The sequence below is a fragment of the Danio rerio genome, chromosome 12 (genome assembly GCF_049306965.1).
Source record: "Danio rerio strain Tuebingen ecotype United States chromosome 12, GRCz12tu, whole genome shotgun sequence".
NCBI classification, from domain to species: Eukaryota; Metazoa; Chordata; class Actinopteri; order Cypriniformes; family Danionidae; genus Danio; species Danio rerio.
Window position 1 is genome coordinate 24,118,819 of NC_133187.1, and position 22,966 is coordinate 24,141,784.

The window sequence follows — 22,966 nt, forward strand, 5'->3', positions numbered from 1 at the left end:
GGCTAAGTTTTCATATTAATTATTATTATTATTTACTTTATTGCTCTTATAATATTTCACACCGCTCATACCGTTTGGTTCTTCATTTAACCTCTAAAAGACAGTTTATGTACTGCACAAATTTCTCAAAATTAAATCAAGTTTGAACATGTAAGTATCCCACAAAACAAACTTTTAAACACAAAGCATTGATCTGAGCTCATAGTTTCCTATACGATTTATCCAGCTGTGGCGGCAGGCCTTTTACACAGATCTACCAACTACTTACGGCGTTATTTTACAAATGTCGTGAGCGCAGTATTACAAGTCGAGATCGCGTTTATGTATTACAAGTGTGCGAAATTTTGCTTGCTACCACTATGTTTAAAGGTGCTCCCTTAATACATAGTGGTAGGGAAAACACTGTGATTGTGCAGTGTTAAACACGAGCATACCCAAGATTCATTGTTAACCCCAGGCAAAACATAAAAAGTGGGAATGCTGCCTTCAGCTGGGATTTAAACTGAAAAACCATTCTCCAGCACATTTCTGCTTACCTCCTGGTACTTGCACTCTTCTGGGCTCAGTTTTTCCAGGACGCCGCTGTCCCGGACTGCAGACTGTTCACGCCATAAATTATTCTGCTTAAGACTTTGGGATTCACTGGATTTGGGACCCTTTTCTCCTTTCTCTGGGCTGGTGGTGATTTGTGAGCTCATCTGGAAGTCTGCGCTGGTCTTACTGATGTTGCGACACACCGTCCTCCTGATCTCCTTGTGTACATATGTTTCTGTGTAAAACTGATACAGCTCTGTAAGGGCCAGAAAATATGGCAATAAATGAAGAGTGATACTCAAATATTCAAAAATGTACTTATTGTGAATTTTTGCTCACATATTGCACACAATATCATATGAAACAAATACTTTGAGGCTTAAATTTACTATATACATTTGAAAATTATACCATCAGACATTTCAGCTTCTAGATCAACAGACTTTTGTCGACGTGTAGCGATTCGTGGAGGTCTGATGCTGAAACAGACATTGAGATTTTAAAAGATTACAATTGTGTGACTGCAATATTAAAGCTTCAAAGAGAAATGAGAAGAAAGAATGGGGGGATTACTTCTCATTGGATCCACTTTTTTCCCCCTCTGTGCTGTCATTCTCATCTGTTGATAGAAAAGATGAAAGAAATCAAGTACCATAAAACAGACACAAAGAGATAATCAACAATAATAGGTCTAAAACACTTAAGCTGTGTTAACTGTCAACACATGTAGTTTAGTTCTGTTCAAAACTCCAAACCAAAGAAGAATAAGGCTTGTTTTTTTCTCAAGTAGTGTGTCACAAGTAGTTGTTGTAATATGTGTGTGTGGTGTTTTATCTGTCTTTCTCTCTCTCTCCCTCTCTTTCTCTCTCTCTTGCTCTCATTGTGAATTATTCGCAGGTGCAGCGGATTACGGCGGATCGTGATTGGCGCTTGGATTGGTGGTGGCTGTATTTAAAACCTCAGAGAGCATTGATTCGGTGGCTCCCTGCTCTCTCTCGATTCCCCACTCGTTAATTCTCTGTGGAGACATTGCTTAAGTAATAAAAATGAGTGTTTGTTGCTGATGTCTCTTATATGGCGTTTTGTGAGAAGCCAATGTAAAGTTGCACATTCTAATGAGAGAAACCCGGTTTTCTGTCTCCCTGTCTGGCTAGGTGCATGGTAGGGAGGTTTGGTGCCTTCTGTTTATTATTTTCATTTTCTCCTGTGTTGTTAGTCGAGAGGTAAGTTTTCTGTATTTTATTTTCTTATCTATGTTTACTCTAATTTAGTTAGGTTCATTTAATGTCATTTATTTTGGCTGAACCCCTCCCAATGTTGTTTTTGCTCCTTATTTTCTGTAAATAATTCATATTTTCTTGTTAATTCTTAGTGGTTGTGTTTTTGGTTTATATTTTGTGGAGAGAGAGCACGGGGGTAGCAGGGATTATATTTTTAATCCCTGTTATCTTGTTACGTTCGGATTAAACCTCTTTTTGATTTAGGATTTTTAATTTAATTTGCAACAACTGTCACAAACTAAAAATGTCTTATGATGTATATTGAGCAACAGATCTTAACGAACATTTAAAACATACATTGTTGTATGTCAAACCAAACACGCTAGTTGCATGTGTGCAAAAACGGCACCAGTAATTTCTTTGTCAAACACAAATGAAGATCTTCTGCAAAAGATGCTTTCTGATGTAAACTGTAACTAGAACAATACGACTGTTACAACTAATAGCAGATATGAATGAGAATTCCCTTTTTATGCCATTATTCCGTTTTTTGCTTCAAATATGTTAGATGTTTTTATCCATGATTTGATCATATTTCAGTTGAACCTTTGCAGTTTCTCTGGAAGCAGAATGTACAGCAATACACAAATATCTTTACATATGAAAAGAAATTAAAAGATTAAAGGCCTTCTTCGTGTCTCCATGCCTTTTTTCACTTTATTGATAAAAAATAGCATTTGTATAATGTTATTATTATTACTAGTAGTAGTATTAATTATTATATGCATATTTATATTTCCTTGAATCAAAACCAGTTTAGATTTGTCCACCTGTCAGGTTTTAGAGATGTCTGCATCACCATATGAGGCATAGCAGGTGTGTTTGGATTTAACTCAGTTTTTTCAGTTGTTCATTTACTCGTTTGCTGAAAATTAGAACTGGATTTAGCAAAATGTTTTGAAACCAATCTTTGAACTTAATAAATGAAATTAAATAAGTAGGCTAATGAATGTCTTCAGTGGAGTGTGTACAACACCGTTTCTTTATTCACAAATGTAAAGGAGTAAAATATAGAGTAAAAGTAAAGAGAAAGTAAAGAGGCAGAATGGAGGAGGCTAATTCTGTATCCATGTGCAGATGTCTGTTTAACTGTTTTCTCGCCAGTGAAGCGTTTAGTTTTTCCAACTGAACTTTCAGCAACTGAATGTAATCTAACAATGAGAAAATATTCAAAACTACTATTAAAATTCAAAATGTACCATTAATATTATTGGGAGTATTCATTTAATTATTTTTGGGCTTATTATTATTAGTAGGAGGCATGGTGGCACAGTGGGTCGCGATGTCTTCTCACAGCAAGAAGGTCGCTGTTTCAAGCCCCGGCCTAAAAATCTATATAATCATTAAAATAATTTATAAAAATATAAAAAATAATAAGTTTAAAAATCTGAATTATAATAATGATGTTAAAGAAGTTCCAGAAACGTCCTACTTTTCTGTTTATCCGTCTGATTTTAGGTGGGTTTCTTTTGCCGGCCCCCTATCATTTTAAAGAATATAACAACGGCGAATGCGTCAAATATCTCGTCCATTTTGTGAGGTGCGTGCACAGTCAGCAGAGGTGCGCGAAGCGGCGCCAGGCGCCAGTATAAATCAGGCTTAAGTCATGGAGCTTATGGCTTGCCATAGTTTAGAAAAAATATTCCTTAAAAATAATTTATTTGAAAACTACAAGTCTGATGAACCTGAAAAGAATATAGCAACAAAATCTAATGCAGAACACTGATTTTGGGCAAATTTGGGGCTTGTATAACTTTTTTATATGCCCGGATTATTAAAATGTAATATTTAAAAAAATTATTCAAAAACGATAAGTCTGATTGGCATAAGGGAAATTATCAACAATCTGGAATGCAGAAAGGAACATTTTGACCAAAATTGGGCCGTGTAACATGAATTACAGAGTAGTATAACAGTAATATTTATAACATAAATAATTTACTTGGGTGAACTTTTCTTAACTAAGAGACATGCATTTTAACTACACTGCCTTTAAATGCCTGTAAAGTGTACCTATAGACTTGAGTGAGTAGTTGCTGAAGCGTCTGCCATTCTCATAGGTTTTGGCTGGAGGGGGAGGCGGTGGCGTTCTCTGCAGTCGAGGACTGGCAGGTGGGCTGCGCTTTTTGGGGGGCATCAAAGGCGAGGCAGGACGTGCTAAAGACGGAGGCAGAATAATTTGAGGACACCTGTTATCCAAAGGCATTCTAGGAGGAATCGCTGGAGGGCTGTCCTTGCCAGTCCCAGTGTCTGCATGTTTTTGAGGTCTGGGTGGAGTAACCACCTCCAGGCTAACGTCATAGATTGACTCCTCTGGAACCTCTAGTGTCTGGACATTTGAAACGTTTATGGGAGTCTGAGGAAACGGGATAACAGAGGTGATCAGTGCTGGAGGTCCCGGGTCTGATTTCCTCCTCAGCTGTTGCTCTATGAGGTTACGAGCCGCCAGAAAATTCTTCATTTGAGGTGCCTTCTGCTTGGTCTCCACTACATCTAATGATTTACTGAAAGACACCGGCTCCTCTTTGAACGTCTCTTCGTTTTCTGCTTCTGCTAGACTTGTGTTTTGATCTTCCGTGCTGCTGGACAGTACCTCCTCTTCCTCTTCTTCGTCACTTGGCTCGCTTATTGGCACCCATATGAGCTTCATGCCAGGCCTTTGCTGGTGGCACATACAGCCACAGTTTTTCTCACACTGAGGTTCAGGAAGGGGGCTGGATTCACGTTCCGATCGCTGTTTGCTGCCCTCTTTTCCATCTGGAGCTGGAAGAGAACATAGATTTTAATCAGAAATTTCAACATGACTGAACTTTCTGTTAAAAAAAAAAAAAAATATATATATATATATATATATATATATATAAAATCTGTCACATTTATGGTAAAGCAAAATGATTGCCAGACTTTGATAAATAAAAAAGCTGTTTAGTAAAAGCTGCATAAGTAAGAAGAAAAGTGTGAGAAAGTATTTTCTTAGGAAACTTTTTTGAGTAGAAAAAATACACTGAGAACTTTTTATACTACCTATATTGAGAGTACATTAAGCTTTTCCTTTTTATGCTGGTTCTCCTCACTTTCCGTGAGAGACAAAAATAGCCTTTAAAACTTAGTCAAGACTTGCTCCAAGATTTTTGGTTTGCCTCTTCAGGAAGAGCAAAAAGGAAAACTCAAAGTTTGATAGGAGATGATTCTCATCCTCTAAAGCCTTTTTTGTGATGTTGCCCCCTGGAAGAAGGTTTAGAAGCATCACATGCTTTTCTAACAGATATAAATTCACCTTTGTTCCTGAGGCAAAAAGGTTTTACAGCCTCACATTTTAGCATTTCACCATCCTTTTTTTGTACTATTCATGAAGTTATTATGAAGCATGCTGGATTGTGTTTTTTATTATTGTGATTTGTCTCTTTATGGGACTTAACATAAACAACGCAATGCGGTGCAAGGCGCGACACAAATGTTGTTTGCTAGTCTTAGCTTGTCATTTTGACGTTTTGCACCACGTGGTTTAAATAGCAAATGCATTTGCGCTCAAAAGTGTGCCCATAGGGGTTCTGATCTAAAAAAGGAAGTATGTTGAGGCGCATAGCTGGCACATTGCTATTTTGAGGATCTAAAATAGACTGCACAATAGAGCAGCTAAGAGCAGGTCTAAAGTCCAGCGCTGAGCGCGTTAGTTGTGTGCCTTGCTAACACATTGCTTTATACACACAGGATGTACAGCAATACGCAAATATCTTTACAAATGAAAGAATATTAATGGAACAAAATATTACAAAAAATATAATTTTCTACATAATTATAAAAACCACTGCCTTCATGCCCTCTTTATATCAGGGGGCTTTTTCAGTTTATTCATAACAATTTGCTTTTGTATAATGTTATTGTTATCATTAGTATTATTTATTATATGCATCTTTATATTTGTTTTATTAAACACAAGCTTAGATTTGTCCATCTATCAGGATTTGAACCGTATGGGGCATAGGTCATGTATTTGGATATAACTCAGATATAACTTTTTGACCACACTTTGTAATTACTGTTCATTTATTAATTTGCTGGAAATTAGAATTGAATTTAGAAATAGTTTTGAAAGAAAACTATTTGAAACAAAATTATTTATGTAGGCTAATGGAGGTCTGTGCGTACAACACATTTCCTTATCCACAAAAGAGAGTGAAAGTGAAAGTAAAGTGAGGAGGCTCATTCTCTCATTCTTGCGCTGCAGATGGTTTGTTAAACTGTTTTCTCGCTAGGGAATTGTTCAGTTTTTTCACTTATCTAGTCTGCCATGTAAATAGCAAATGCGCTATGGTGTGACGCAACTGACTCTTAAAGGGAATGGAAGACCAGACTCTGGTTGTTTTTTTCTCAAAACACACCTCATTAAGAGAATAAGCTCAGCCCTGTTAGACCATGCCCCTACGTCGCAAAGTGGATTTTTCCTTACTAAAATAGCAAAAGTGGATTCTGAAAGGCCCTTAATGCTTTTGTGCCCTGAGCTTTGGACTTTGTGCATAGATCGTTAAAATAGAGCCCAAAGTGCTTGTTGTATCATGATGCTACTGCATTAATTTAATTGCCCCTGGTGGGATTAATAAAGTTGATAAACCTAAACTTGAACTTAAAAATACAAAATTATTTCATTTATTTATGGTAAACTATCATATTTCATTCATTTTTACAGTGTTAATACATTTGTAATACATTAATATTTAAAAAGTACTAATATCTACATTTCTTTAGGTGATGAGTCATATGTAAACCAGTGCTCATCAAGAACAGCTTTTTGAACAACATCACAAAAACATGTAGAAGGAGCTCAGCATCATTCTTTCACGATCACCAGTGATTCAGGTTTGCAGATCGCTGGTTAGCACGCATCATCACCCAGACCACAATTCTGTCACCTTATGAGCTACAAATCCTGTCATGCAACTAGCAAACATCTTTACCAGTTCTCCGATGATTACACACACAGCTGGAAGCTGATCAAGGATTTATTACACAGACTGTATATACACCACTCTTGCACACACACTTTGCTGAGTCTTGTAAACCTACAACTCTACGAAGAGCCTTCTTGTCTTGTCTAGCCGTGTTTTGACCCTTTGCCTTGTTTTATTGTTTCTGCCAGACTAATCTGTTTAAAAAACTGCACATAGATCCTCAACTTCGTTGTCCAGCATCCTACTGTTCACACAACTGCTAAACACCATCATGAACTATGACCCTAAAGGAATGAAGTAAACAATATTTATTAACATTAGATGTAACACAGAACTCTTTGCACATTTGCTCTAGACACGTTTTTACAATCATTTCATATCACAAAAAATAAATAATTAAATAAAAACATTGTACAAAAAAATCACTGTGTTGCATAAAGTGTGCCTCACACAGGTGAGTGGGCTTAACAAACCACCTGTAGAAACACCCTCACTCTCTCTCTCTCTATCTCTCTATACTTCTGTGTCAAGCGCACATAATATGCATCAGCACAGTTTTCAAGTGGTTGCATAGCTTTCACCATGGCTGACGCGCAGTCGCGCACCTTTAAAAAATGTAACTATACGTCGCAACGACATGTATCGCAAGCTCTGTGATTGGTCGGCTTAGTACGAGTGATGGGCCACAAGCCTGATGAAGTGAGTGTTTACAAGTGTCGAGTCCCGTAAAGGATCTCCAGATGCAAACTTAGTTTTGTGTTTACCTTATAATTAAAGCTGTTGCAAGTCCGCAGGTTCCTGCCTCTGAATGAGTGAGTTTTAGCTATTTGTAGTGTTCAGAAAAAACAAAATACCCACGAAGAAACTCGACACAGAGGAACATAAACACATCACTGCCAGTTAGCTTTTCAGAAGTGTTATTGCAAAGCAACACAAACAGCAAATAGATATATAAAAGCACGCCTATGCACAAGGCAGGCGCTGTGGGTCATGTTGATCACTCGACAGAAAAGTATAAGTCAGCCTTTAGTTTAGCACTAAATTTTCTAAGCACACACAGTTCGTCACCTTAGAATTATAAGGTTCTATCTGACATTGTCAAAATTGAGTCACTGACATAATAAATACATAATAAATAAATGACAACTTATTTACATCATGGGATGTTTTTTTATAGGTTGTTTACATTTTAAGACTTTTTACTTAAAAAACAAATGTTACACACATACTGTTTACTATGGAATCCAAAAATTTTGAAGCACAATATCTGAAAATCATTCAGAAAACAGATAGAACCTTATAATTCCAAGGTGACTAGTTATTTTGTATAATTAGCACTTTTTGTGTGTATTGCTTCTTTATGTTAAACCACTGAATTCCTGAAATCTCAATGTGAAAAATACTTAATAACATTTTTTTTCCAGAAGAGGTTCATAGATGTTTAATATGACAGCTTTCAGACACTCAAGTGACATCAATCATTCTTTTTGAAACACCCTGTACTCTAGAAGTCAATGGGTAGAGGTTATTTTCTATTAAACAACCGAAAGAATGTCAAACAGGTTTAAAACAAGTAAAGGGTGACTAAACGATGACAGAATTTTCAGTTTTCATTTAAGAAAACATACTTTTAGCCAGGTTTATACAAAGCATTTGTACTTTTTTTTTTTTTTACAGTGAAGACAAAATCAGTGTTTTACAGTGTACATTTACACAATGTTAAATTCTATTGATAATGGATGACTTTGTGACTTTGCTGTTCATTTACACAACATCAGTGTTTTGGAAATGGGCTTGAAAGTTTTGAACACAACACATTTGTCTCTGTGCAAACTACAAAACAGTAATTTAGTGAAAATGGTGATGTCATGCGTATGCATACATACAGTATTACCTGTTCATTCTATAAGCATAGACTTCTATTTGCCAACCAAAACAACAATGGTGGACTCCAGGACAATATGATCATGTGACATTGCCAGCTACTGTCCTGGCATGGATAAAGTAAATCTGTGTAAACAGGCATAGTTTTGAAAGCCTTACCATCAGTTAGAGCTGCATGATATTAGAAAAAACTGATATCTCAATACCTGTTTTTTTTTTATTTGTCATGATGACAGTAAATAATATTTAACTAGATATTTTTAAGACACTTCTATACAGCCTAAAGTGACATTTAAAGGCTTAACTAGGTTAATTAGGTTAACTAGGCAGGTTAGAGTTATTAGACAAGTTATTGCATAACAGTGGTTTGCTCTGTAGACAAACGAAAAAATATATATAGCTTAAGGGGGCTAATTATTTTGACCTTAAAATGTTTTTTTTATTTTTTATTAAAAACTGCTTTTATTCAAGCCGAATGAAAACAAATAAGACTTTCTCAAGAGTAAAAAATATTATCAGACATACTGTAAAAAACTTTCTTTGCTCTGTTAAACATCATTTGGCAAATATTTAAAAAAGAGAAAAAAATTCTAAGGGGTAATATATCTGAATTCAATTGTGTATGGCGTCATAATATTACATTGATTGGGATGATTTTGTGGATGAGTCCAGCATAAATTATACAATGTTATTTAAAAATATACAAAATAGTGAATCACAGATTTTAAAAAATAAAACAAAAAAATTTAAATAAACAGCGCTTCTTGGTTTATGGTGGGGTCCAACAGCATTGAGGTTCAGAAATGCATTAATAGTTAAAATTCACTTGAAATCTTACAGTCACAGGCCTCATAATACATTTAACCCTAGAACTACCAAAAGTGTATTACTAGAATAGCATAGCAGTCATTCTAACAGTTCATAATTTAAAACTGCAATGAATCAATTGACAGTCACATCATATTCACATTCAAAGATTCCATTGAGATTTTAGAATTAAGATTTGAATGTCTGTCGTCATATTTTATGAAGTCAAGACCCTAAAAATACAATCTTATTTGAAATATATCCTATAATTGTGTAAAAGTTATTGTTTACCTTGTTTTGTCTGGCAATCTGTTTGCTGCCAAAATGTTTTTAGTTTTATTAGCTGAAAGTTGCTGGGTAAGTTGCTATTATGGATATTCAAGCTAGAAATAATGATAACGTTTACTTTAATAAAATAACAATTTTAGAATTCAATATGGACACATTTAGAAAATGCAAGATACTATGGTTATATGGGTTTATTTTAAGTCATTAAATTACTACATTTAAAAAAAGTCAAAATAACTTTATTAATAAAAGGTGTCAACAATGAGGAGAATTTTTTTCAACTGCATTTAAAAAAATGTTTAACATGGAAATGAGGGTCTCTTGAGGAAACTGAACTACAAAATGACAACAAACTGAAACAAGAAGCTATGAAATAAGAGCCTAAACCAACAAGGAACATGAAAAACAAACTTCTAATCTTCTAGCAGCAAAGACTGATGCCAATAAAACACTACACACATCAATATTGTTCCAGAAAGCCTTCAAAGAATGCTATCCCCTGCCAGCTACAGTTATTAAAGATCTTTGATTACCGTGTCTTTTGGATTTCTGTTTCAGCTTTGATTGGTCCACCTCGGCCTTTGAGCCTGTTGTTATCAGTGTTGTCATCTTCTGAATTGAACCTTTGCGTTGTGTCGCTCCTTCCTCTCCTTCTTTAACCCGCAGATCCTCAAACACCTCAAACACATTTTGCCTGATCTTCCCAAATGCTCGTTTTATCCCTTCTGCCATTTCACTACAGTGCTGACTGACCTGCTTGAAATTCTTCTGGAGTCTGGACTAGTTTGAACGCATGATTACTCACATGTCAAGTTAAGGGTGGGACACTGGTTTTATGACCCCAATAACCACATAAACTTGAGTAAAGGGCTACTTGCATGTTCTTTTCCTGCCTCCATGATTAGCTCAATTCACAGAAGTTATCCGGTAAGCGAGTTTTATGAACAATACATCCTCAGATGATAAGTTCCAACATAAGTATAAAGACAGTCCACCCAAGAAAAAAAGTATACTCGTGTTTTCTTTTCTTCTGAACAAAAACAAAGACATCATGAAGAATTTTGGAAACCAGGCATTTAAAGCCATACTAAGAGAAAAAATACTAAGGAATCAATGACTTACAATTTCCAACCTTCTTTAATATATAAACTCAGAAAGGTCTGAAACAAGTGACGCGTAAATGATGTCATAATTTTAATCTCTTTAAAAATAAAAGCAGGAGAAGGTAAAGTCTTTAACTTGAACATTGGAACAGTTTTCCTGCAAATGTTCAGTATTCAGATACGTTCTCTCAGTTTAAATCCAGACAAAAGGCTTGTGTCTTAGTGAAGCAGACATCTATAATTCAATCAGCCTTACTGACAAAATGTTTTCATGACTTTTGTATGAAAGATTGCCAGTAAAAGTACTTCTGTAAAATAATTGTACAATTTAAAATAGCTGTCTTATATTTTTATATACTTTTAAATGTAATTTAATTCTGCTCATCACCAATTTGGATGTTTTGGTGCATAATATTTTTGAGGATTATTTTCAGATTCTATTAGTCATATCCCAGATGTGTTGTAAGAAAAATGCTGTCCAATTAAAGTCTTAACTCTAAGTGCTTATACGGTTATATTATGCAACAATCCCATCTATGTTCTGAAGAAAAGTCATGATAATAATCTGTATGATAGGAAAGTTATCATACACCTTATTCTTTTGTTCTGTGATATTTACATATTCGATATGTGGCTTAGGATAAGTAAAGAAATTCTCCTTAAATGGTTTTACATCATCATTTTTTAACCACAAAAATTAGAACTTTGCTCTGATGCTAACGCACACAGTATAATGTACTCTAAAATACATTTGCTAAATAATCAAACTAATATTTTATCATACTTTGTACTTAGTTTTTTTATACTAAAATAAATTATCTTTTTGAATGTGGTAGAGAGGTTTATTTTAGCTAGGAGTGCATAAGCCATCTTTATGCCACCAGAGTAACCTAGTTTGCTTCTGAGCTGTGTTGTGATAGAAGTATAGGCTAAATTATAGTTATACTTGACAAAACGGACAGATGAAGATCTATTTAGAGTTATATTTTGTGTTTTTATGTATATAAAAACACAGGCAGGAACTAAAATCAGTCTGATGAAGTGTATTGCTGTCTAATTACTCAAGAAAAATCACAGTAAGAGCTGAGTGATTTCACACAGTGCATAAACATCCATTAAACACTTATATTAAGCAATCCACATGTTTTGCTTTCCTTATTACAAGGAAGCCTTGCACATTTTACAACATACATAATAATTTAGCAAAAGATAAACAGCTTTTTATAAAACTAATAGCCGCATTTTGCATTCTGATGAGCTTTAAACACGAGATGCTGCCTGTTTCACAGAACTGCTTACTAGTCTAATTTCTGAAAGGTAGAGTCCCAGATAGAAACATACTAGGTATAACACAAGCTTAGATGTATGATGATGTAGATGGATAATTTAAAAATAAGGATTAAAAATATAATTGTTAAAAATATCATTGTTGTAATCTTACTAGCGTTGTGGCTAATCAAATGCTGTATATCAGGGCTTCTGGATTCTGGTACGGATCCGGACCATGAGGGTATTCAATCCAGACCGACTCCATGTTGTATTGCAAAACCATGAGTAAAGGATTCAAATTGTGGACTTCCTTCATTGATAAATGTATAAACCTTGTAAATCATCTTTTTTTTTTTTTTTTTTTTTTGTAAATCAAAGGCAAAATATTCAAAGAATTCTTGCGTGACATCCAGTTGAATGAACAGATAAGTATATGGGTTTATTTTGCCACAAGCCAGCACAAAGACATTCAGCTTAATTTGTAATGAGACAATTGGAGTTGTAAAGAGTGGAAATGTGAATTGTCACTATGAAACGAAACACGGATACTTTGAAATGCAGTATCCACAAAATACAGAAATAAGAACCGCAAAACTACAACACCAAAAGTTTTCATAATATGCCTTTTAAATTTTAACCTTTTTCAGTGAGGGATGCAGACCTGGAGCTGCATGCAATGCTTTTTAATGCCCACACCTAACCCTACCCCTAACAGTGATGCCACTTGCTCCATTGAGTGCATTCTAATCTCAGCTTGCACCATCATGGCTGCAGTCAGATACTATTGTTTTTTTGCCCTACCCTTTATTGTGTTTTGTACAAAAATGCACTTATATAAATGGTTTTGCCACATCTGCATTGCATTAATGTGTTTTGAATGCAAATGCCACTTTGTTTAAAAAAACAACAACAAATACTATTGACTTGGAAATGTTTTTTTAAAAAACAAGCTATGCAATATAAATTGTTCCAAACCTTTGACCTTAATAAAAATTTAGATTTGGAGCTTTTAATGCAGACATTGAGAACCCCTGCTGTATATTGATGATCCCATGTGGATCAGCAAAGTCAGGGCTCTATTTTGACGGTCCATGCACAAAACGGAAAGCGCAGTGCGCAAACGCTTTCAGGGCGTGTCAGAATCCATATATGCTAATTTAAGGATGGGAAAATCCGCTTTGCGCCATGGCGCATGGTCTAAAAGGGTTGAGTTTATTTTCTTAATGAGTTACAGGTGTGTTTTGAGAATAAACCAATCAGAGTCTCATCTTCCATTCCCTTTAAGAGCCAGCTGCGTCACGCCATAAGCGCATTTGTTATTTACAGGACGGAAAGTAAGTGTAAGTGGAAAAATTGAGCATTTCACAAGCAAACAGTTCACAGTTTACAGTTTTTTTAACAGAAAAAAGTTAAACAGAGCATCTATCGTGCAAGAATGAGAGATAACTCATCAACTTTCACTTTTGCTCTCGTGGATAGGGAAACCTTTACGCACAGACATCAATTAGCCTATAAATAATTAATTTTGTTTGTTAAGCGCAAATATTCGTTTCAAAACTATTTCTAAATTCAGTTCTAATTTCCAGCAAACGAATAAATGAACAATAATAACGAAGTGTGTTCAAAAACCTGAGTTATATTCTAAAACACATGCTGTGCCCCATATGGTCTAAAACCTGGTAGGTGGGCAAATCTAAGCTTGTTTTTAATAAAACAAATATAAATATGGATATAATAAATAATACAGCTAATAATAATAACATTATACAAAAGCAAATTGTTATGAATGAACTGAAAAAGCCTCCCAAGATGAAGAAGGCATAAAAGCAGTGGATTTTCATATTTATGTAGGCTAGAGAATAATATGTTTTGTAATATTTTTATCCTTTATATATATATATATATATATATATATATATATATATATATATATATATATATATATATATATATATATATATATATATATATATATATATATATATATATATATATATATATCTCCTTATTATATTCTATATATAGGCCTATCCTTAATAATCAAATTTTTTCATATGTAAAGATATTTGCGTATTGCTCTACATCTTGTGTGTAGGCTATTAAGCAGTGTGTAAGCGAGGCGCAACTCTGTGCTGGGGTTTAGACCGGGTTTGTTTTGTGTAGAATATATAATTCATTTCTCAGAGTTATCCTTGATTCTCTATTAGTATGTTGTGTATGTTTTGCCTTGAGAGATGTTAAATCATTTACCGTACAGTCATTCTTTACCATATATATTTTTATATTCTATAATATATTTTATATGTTATGTGAAATTATATGCTAACCAAAACTGGCCTTTGAGGAGATGTATTTTACATACTTATGAGGCAATTCACAGAAAGAGCTATGTTGGACAAGAAATTGGCAGCAGAAACAATAAAAATAACACGTGTCTCTCGCCTCTGATTTCCTGTGAAAACATTTTGGAGCCCATGTAGGTCTCTAAGCATGTCCATTTAACTGGTCCAGTTCTTCTGTGCAGAAAAGAGGTACTAGAGATGGTGCAGGAAAGCTGACAGAGGCAACCCGCCTTCTTCTTCTGTGTATAAAAACTGGGTCTTTAGTGCTAAGAAAACACTCGCAGAGCGCCTGGTGTGTTCTCTTGGATAGCATTGTATAACCAATAGGACACATTTGTGCGACCCAGGGCCCTAATGGAATTATTCATTTGTACTTAATAAATTACTAATATTTTTGAAATTGATCTCCACCTCCTGAGATAAACACGCATGAAATTGGTTTAAATTCCAACATTTGGTCTGATGAAAAATTTATTATAGTTTCTCAAAATAGCAACGCACCAGCAGTGTGCCTCAGAACGCCTTTCTTTTTAGACCAGAACGCCTATGGGCGCACATATGAGCGTAAACGCATTTGCTATTTAAAGAGCGTGGCGCAACACCTCAAAACGACTCTTGCGCCAAACTGAAACTATCAAACAAGCATTGCGCCGGGTGTATGATAGGGCCCTCAGTGTTTTGTTTCACCTATCTATTTTAACAAATCAATATTAAACAAATTAATACTTTTACTTAGAAAGGATTACCTGTATTAATCAAAAGCAGAGACATTACAGTAGAGACATTTGCAATCTCATAAAAGATAAAAAAAAAAGAATGCTGTTTTTATTATTAATACTTTTCCCCCGAAATACTGTTATACTGTTTTACTGTAGGTAGGTATAGTAAAACAGTTTTTTAATTGTAGTTTCCAAATTTACAGGCCAGGCCAGATAGACCTTCATGCCCGGTGCTCCTTATGGCCAGTGTGCCCCTGCTTATAATTGTTTTATATAACATCTAAAAGAAACAGATAAAATTTTGTACTTTTTAAACCACATTGTGGCACCCAGTCTACCCTTTTCTTTTTTTCCCCTAAACTATGTAGATATGAAACTGTGAGGATGGTACTTTTGGGATCTTAAATGTTAATTTTAATTTATTTGTTTATTTTTTAGATAGACATTGTTCTTCTCATTGGTGATGTAGTGGCGCAGTAGGTATTGCTGCTTATCCAGCTATTGCTGGATAAGTTGGTGGTTCATTCCGCTGTGGCGACCCAGGATTAAGAAAGGGACTAAGCCGACAAGAAAATTAAATGAATGTTCTTCTCACTATCTTTCTTTATTTTATGTTTTCCCTCATTACAATTAAATGATATATAAAATAAACAAAATAAAATTCACATCTTTCGGACTATACATTTTATAATAAATCTGGTCCCAATGGAAGAATATATTCCATCCATTTTCCCCATGTCTCATTAAACTCCTCAGTCTGTAAACGATGGTTCATTGTTAGCCTCTCCATCTTATAGAGTTCATATAGAATTATCAAACCAGTCACTAATTTGAGGTATTTCAAAAAATGTTTTGGTTTTGGCTTTTTTACAGGCTATCAGCAAAATTTTCAGCAGTTTTTAAGTCAGATTTTTCTTCTAACATAAGATTTTTTTAGGCCTAAGTATGGAGTTGAGAAAGAAAAATCGATGGGGATATGGAATATATTCTCTAAACATTATGAACTTCTTGCCAAAATGCTTGAGTTTGTAAACATTTCCAGAATATTTGTGAATGATTCTCTTCATTTGAGTCACATAGTCTCCAACAGACTGCATTTTTGTTTAAGTATTTCTTGTCCTCAGGGGTGACAATAAAACGAATGATGTTTTTCCAATCAAATTGCCTCCAGACTGAGAAAGATGTTGATTTCTACTGTGTTTTAAAAATAAGTTTCCACTCTTCCTCAGTAATTTTAAAAATTACTTTCTTTTTCCTATTTATTTTTATAAAATATGTGTTCTCTAATTTATTGTCTTGTAGGCTTTTGTATAATTTAGTAATTATTTTGATCATGTTGGCTTCTTTATAAGCTGATATAAATATTTTAAGAAGACTATTATATTTGTTTTTATCGCCGTTTCTAATGTTTTTAATTTTGTGTCTTATCTGTAAATATCTCTGTTTTACTTTATTTATAAAAAAATCCGGCCTTGATGAGCAAAATATATTTTTTGAAAGCAATTAAAAATCTTATCAACCCCAGACTTTAGAACAGTATGTGTAGTTTTAATGTAATCGTTTCCACGAGGGGTTCTTTTATCCCCTGTACCCCATCTGTCTGTGTGTTCAGCAGACGACACACATGGTTTAATCCCACTGACTGACCAACAACAAACATGAACACAACCTCCCATGTGTTATCAACGCCCGAACGATTCTTCAGAGGAAAAACTAAATCAAAACATCCAGCACAAGGACACAAAGTGGAGAAATTTGAAAGCAATTTGTGTTTCACAATTGATATCATAGCATTTCTAAATTGTGCCCCACACAAAGCTGACATTCAAAGGTACTTCAAAATGACATTATAAAAACCAAAGTCGCGATTTACATTCCTTTGCTCCAAGATTACAGTAATACTAACATTAGCAGGCTAGCAGCAGAGTTTACCAGCACAACACCCACTCAGATGAAGATCAGATTAAAGCTGATTAATGTGAGTTCAGTAGCTGTAGCTCTCAGTTTAACCCTGCAAATGCTACTATAATTTGGGTTTATCCTAGTCTTTTTCTTTATTTCTCTCTATGCAGCTATTATGCCTTATCATTATCAAATAAACTCACACACACAGAAAATTACAGTGACTACAGACATAAACAATGCTTGAATGTTTACCAGTTTCAAAACTGATGAAATGTTTAATTTTGTAGCCAGTTAAAGTTTTAGCTATATTGATGTCTTTTATTGTTGATCACTCAGTAATCTGGTCAATTTGTTAACACTAGAAGTCATACATTCTCAAAAAAATTACCAGGCAACTCTAGTTTACCTATTGCAGAATATGACAGGAAAGCAGGAAACAAAATAATGTGCAGCATAGTCTGATAATACTTGCTGGTGCATGTCTAGTGAAGGCCAAACCCTACTGTTGTAATTATATTTGCATAGCTTGAATAAGACAAGCATGAACTTTAATCTGCTACTCAATACAAATTAGACTGGAAATTGTAGTCAGTGACATGATCTAGATTATTTAGTTTGGGTAATTAGATATTTTACATTTGAATAAAACTAAACCTTAACAGTGACATTAATACTCAACTGAACTGAATCATTTTTAAATTAAAGAGTCATGAAACTTCCCTCTTTCAGTTCAAGTCTACCTCAGAATTTTTTCAAAATATGCTTCATGATAGGCGTGGAGTGCTGAGAGCAGGGGGAAAAGAGAGGACCTCTTTAGGACCATTATGAATTAAATTTCAAACTTTTACAGGGAAAAAACATTAATTTAACATTAACATAAATTACATTTTTTGTAATAACTAGTGGATTTTAAAACTCATTGTTTCTTAGCTACATATTTTAAATAATTTGTCAAAACAAGCTAACTCTAGTTATATACATATATATTTTTTAACATAACTTTTCTTTGAAAGTTTAAAAGCTATAATAAACAAGATTTGTGCACAATATAAATGAATGCATAAATACATAGAGAACTTTTAAACAAATGTTATTGTAAAGATGTAAGGAAGATAATTAAACAATATTGCTAAATATTTAATAAATGTTAATTTTGTTAAACTTTTTTTAGATGGATTTGTTGGTTGTACCAATTGGCTACAGCTTTGCATGGGCAATTAGTGAAAATTAAGGCATCATTGATGACAGAGGAGACATCAAAGTCGCAATCGGAATTAAACAGAAAAAACTTGTGAAACACAAAATATGGAAACTGTTAATTAAGAGATATTTTTACCGTGTAGTCAACAGCACTGCATAATAATAAAAAAAGTAAAGTGTTCTGTTATAATCACAAATAGTTAATAAATGATGATGCTATTTTCATTTTTGGGTGAACTATCCCTTTAAAGACCTGTTTAATCAATTGCTGTGAATGTTTCTGTACAAATGACTGAAACAAATTATTTAAAAAAGCCCAATTGGTAAAAAATAATAACACATATTGCTCAACTAATAATTTAATAACTCAGCATTGTGAAATATAAATCCTGAAAAACAAGCATTTCCTGAAATTCAAAGTAAAATCACCATACCTGATCGGCCTTCATCAGCAGCACTCAAGCCTTCTTCGTGTCTCTCTTGGCCGTCCAGCTCGTCTTTCTGCCCACTGTGAATTGAGTTCTGCCTGGTTTTTGGGGGCAGTGGAGGAGCATTTCCAGCACTGCTGAGTGAAGAAGATTTGGACCTGCGTTTGGGCTTAACTGCTGGAGGTCTCTGTGATCTCCACTCTGTGTTGACGCTCTTTACTGTCTCTACAAGTGGAGGCTTAGACTCGGGCTGGCTGAATTTGTTGACTATGTTTTTGACATTGCCAGAACTCTGCGAGGCCGCAGTATCAACAGATGAAGAGTCTGGGGTAGTAATGGAAGGTTTGGAGGGAACTGGGGGTTTTTGTTTAACCTCAGGCTTTGGAGGAAGATCTGGAGAGTCTTGAGAAGACATCTTGACTGGTTAAGGTGTTTTGACCAAAGCAACCTGGCCAATATTAGGCCAGGCAGCTGAGTCAAACTTCAATCTTCAACCTGCATTAACAAAACACAAGGACGTTAGATATTACTCTTGAGATTAAACAATTCCTTTTAGGAGAGCATTAAAGATATATTTCACCCAAACTAAAAATTGTTCCAAACCGGTTTGACTTTCCTTCATCTGTTGAACACACAAAAAGATGTTGTTTTGACAATAGCTGAAAACCTGTAAGCATTGACTTCCATTAAATTTGTTTTTATGAAAGTCAGTGGTTACAGGTTTTCAGCTTTCTTCAAAATATCTTTTTTTGTGTGTTCAACATAATAAAGAAACATAAGGTTTGAAACCACTTTTGAGTACATTTTAATTTTTGGGTGAACAAGATTGTTAAATAATGACCAATATAAGCAAAAGATACATTTGAAAATAGCCTTTTAATTCACATTTGCATTTTCCAAAAGTGTCTCATACACACTGAAAATGATAAAAAAAAAAATAAACCTGTTATCTAATATTGTTTTCATTTATAAAACAACAGAAATAATAATGTTTCACTTTATTCTTCTTCTATTAACATTTCCTTGGCAAAATATCTCGCCAATTTAAATGTCCAGATCAATCGGCATTCGATGTACAGCAAAGCCATCATGTTCTGATGCAGGAAGTGAGTACATTTTATCACCTTTGCTGGAATGTAATGTGAATGAAGACCATAAAAAGAAACAAATAGGGTCTTTGTTTTTCCTTGGGATGTGGAGAAAGTTCTGTAGACTCTTGGGAAGACATTAAAAAAACACTGTCTCAATGTGAATGGAGGACAAAACATTTGAAAATTAATTTTCAAATGTATCTGGATTAGACACAGCTTAAAGGGCTAGTTCACCCCAAAATGACAATTTCCTCTAAATTTACTCTCATGTGACGAGTCATCAGTTTTGGTAAAAGTTACTTTTGAAAGTACTTCATTACAATAATGAGTTACCCCCCAAAAAATTAACTGGTTGCGTTACTTAGTGGCTTTTTATGGAAAGTAATGAGTTACGTTACTTTTGAGTTACTTTTGCAAAATAATGAACACATTCACATACTTTAATTTTAATTCAGCAATTTATTTTTTAAAGCCATTAAATTAAACTGAAAAGTAACTCTTGTAACATTTACAAAAAAAAGTAACTCAAATATTATTACTTACTTTTAAAAAGTAATGCGTTACTTTATTGTTACAAAAATAATACTATTACATAACTTGTGTTACTTGTAATGTGTTACCGCCAACACAGTGAGTCATTCTATACACTTATGATTTTTTTTTCTTCTGTTGAACACGATGCAAGACATTCTGATGAATATTATAAACCTGCAGCCATTGAATTCCATCGTATGAACCAAAAAAATTAAACAGTTTAGATGCAAAATTCTTTAAGTGCCATCTGAAGTTTTCTTCTAATAACATTTTTTTTTCCTCAAACTTCTTTGTCTTGATTCAGCAATTTCAATTTTTTGGCAAAGAATAAAATTATTTTCATCACTTTTAACATGAAAAAACTGAACATAAACATAAGAGGCAGAGAAAAATGGCCATTGTAGAAGAACATTTCAAATGGCACTTTTTGCATCTGAACTCTTCATATATTATAACAGCCAATAGCTGGTGAAATATAAAAAAAAATATATTCTTCTTTAACAGAGAAAAGAAACAGAAATAGGTTTGAAACAAGTGAACGGTACAAATATGATGACAGATTGTTATTTTAGGTTAGCTATCTTTTTTTAAATACTGTTCATGCACAATAAAAAAAAACATATTTAAAAAATGTTTTTAGAAAATCTAATATCAGAATGTATAACATACAGTCAACATTTAAAGTTGATCATAAAAGATTTTCAAAATTGTATTAAAGCAAGAATGGGTGTTGTTGAATAGCTTTAGGACAACTGTAATAAAAGTAGATGATCCACTTCAAATGCTGACTACTGTATATCTTTTCATTATTTCAGTTTCGTATCCCTCATGAAGAGCGTTAAACCTCAGCCATCCACAACGAGACAAAGTCCTCAGAACCATTTAAATAATTGTCACAACAATTGCATCTGGTTACTCATTAAATAAAACATAAATATAAAATGCACAATGATCTTTGTACTGAAAATTACCTCACACAGTACAACAGCATTGAACTTTGCTCTCAGAGGCAGACTGGTTCATAGGTAAAACATTTAGAAACATAGTAAGAAATAAAGCATGAAATGTGCTTGCATCTCATGTTTACAGTAATTGCCATACTTTAACCAGTATATTATCAGGTTCCATAAGCCTATGCATGTCTTAGGAATGCATGATGGCACTGAAACTAAAAGCACATGATTAGTGGGAGGTATAGGAAGTATATCTAAATTTCCATGCAATATAAACAGCCACAGACAGGTACAGCCTGCTTACTGCATTTGACCTAAGTGATTGCTGGTTGAAAAGCAGTAAAAAAAAATAAAACTGCATTGAAAAACAGCTTAACTATTATGAGCAAAACACAGTATAACAAATTACAAACCAAACCAAAAAAGACCAAAAAAAAAAACAATTAAATGTCTGGAACAGACCTTTTAAAATTCAGTGATATTCCAGAAATGTTATGACAGAATTCTTGGTATACAGTATATTTTCCATTCTCTTACCATTTCTTTGTATTTTAAAACAATACCAATATGAAAGGAACTGCTCTGGAGTCTTGGTAGGAATAAATCCATTTAGTTGGAAGGGAAAGGGTGTGACAACAAGAATTCCCATGTCAACAATCTGGCTTGAACTTTGCCGTCACTGACTTCAACGCCTCACAGCCCTCATTCAGACACAGCAGGTCTGTCAGGTTTTCAATTGTACTACTCAGTGCTTTCATTTGATATCCTGCACATACAAATCTCAAAGGCAAAAGAAACTCTTTCCCATAAGGGTGAACTATAGGAAATAATGGCTCTTCGTTTTTACGCCCTTCTGATGTTTCAAATTTGAGGGGTATAAACATCCCCTCAAGCAACAGGATACCAAAGTATTCCCTGCTGGTCAGATTTTTTTCCGAAAATATATACAGAACACTTCCCCTTCAGCCAATAAACAATCTGGGGATTGGAATCCTCCTTTCCTGTTGCGAACCTTGGCTTGGCTTACAAATTCTTCAAATACAATGAGGTGCTGTGATGTACATTTAACAAAACCTGTAAAAGTTTTAGTGAAGAAAGCATGTAATACACACATGTGTTGGGTTTGTCTCTGTATTTTGAGGATGATTTTATAATCTACAACTTTATACTCTGTTCTGTTTACAGAATTCACACCCAACCCGAGATCACAGAAAAGCTTTTTTTTTAGAAAAAACAGGAATCGCTATTTTGCTTAATTTATGTGCTTTTCTTCATAGAGACTGATATTTTGTTCATTTAATTCCATGAATTGGACGTTTTGCCTTCCTTATGAGGACATAGTGTCTGTAGAGATTAATTTAAGCCATGAAGTTTGATGAATTTGTCTAAACCTTATTTCGAGTATGTTCTAACTTACTTTGACATAAGTGAAACATGCTTTTATTGTGATTTTTAAGCTTACTGATTCTATACTAATTTTATAACCACAGTTTTTCTACAAATACCATGGTAAAATTTACTGAAGCAAAGCTAATGAATTTTTGGCTACTATAGCTTACTACAAGTATCATTTTTAGGGTGTTTGTAATCAAATCATAGTTAATTTTCATAAAATAAAATAGCATTAAATCAGAGTATAGCATAAACACTGCAGAAAGTTTTCTATTAGCATGTAGGTTT

The 22,966-nt window shown here is 34.1% G+C and overlaps 1 protein-coding gene across 3 annotated transcripts in view; it reads right to left on the reverse strand.

Moving 5' to 3' along the window:
• Positions 1–22,966, reverse strand: part of arhgef15b (Rho guanine nucleotide exchange factor 15b) — a 36,807-nt gene that overhangs the window by 13,071 nt on the left and 770 nt on the right. The window contains exons 1-6 of one of the 3 annotated variants that reach the window (XM_009306724.5): positions 21,824–21,897; positions 18,715–19,203; positions 3,828–4,577; positions 1,108–1,153; positions 946–1,013; positions 537–790 (exon numbers count right to left, since the gene is read on the reverse strand). In XM_009306724.5, the coding sequence (XP_009304999.2) occupies positions 537–790; positions 946–1,013; positions 1,108–1,153; positions 3,828–4,577; positions 18,715–19,123 (1,527 nt within the window). In that variant the 5' untranslated portion in view covers positions 19,124–19,203; positions 21,824–21,897. Of the gene's footprint in view, positions 1–536; positions 791–945; positions 1,014–1,107; positions 1,154–3,827; positions 4,578–10,275; positions 10,520–18,714; positions 19,204–21,823; positions 21,898–22,966 lie in introns of those variants that run through there. The other 2 variants (XM_021472529.3, XM_021480307.3) reach the window with 2 other exon arrangements.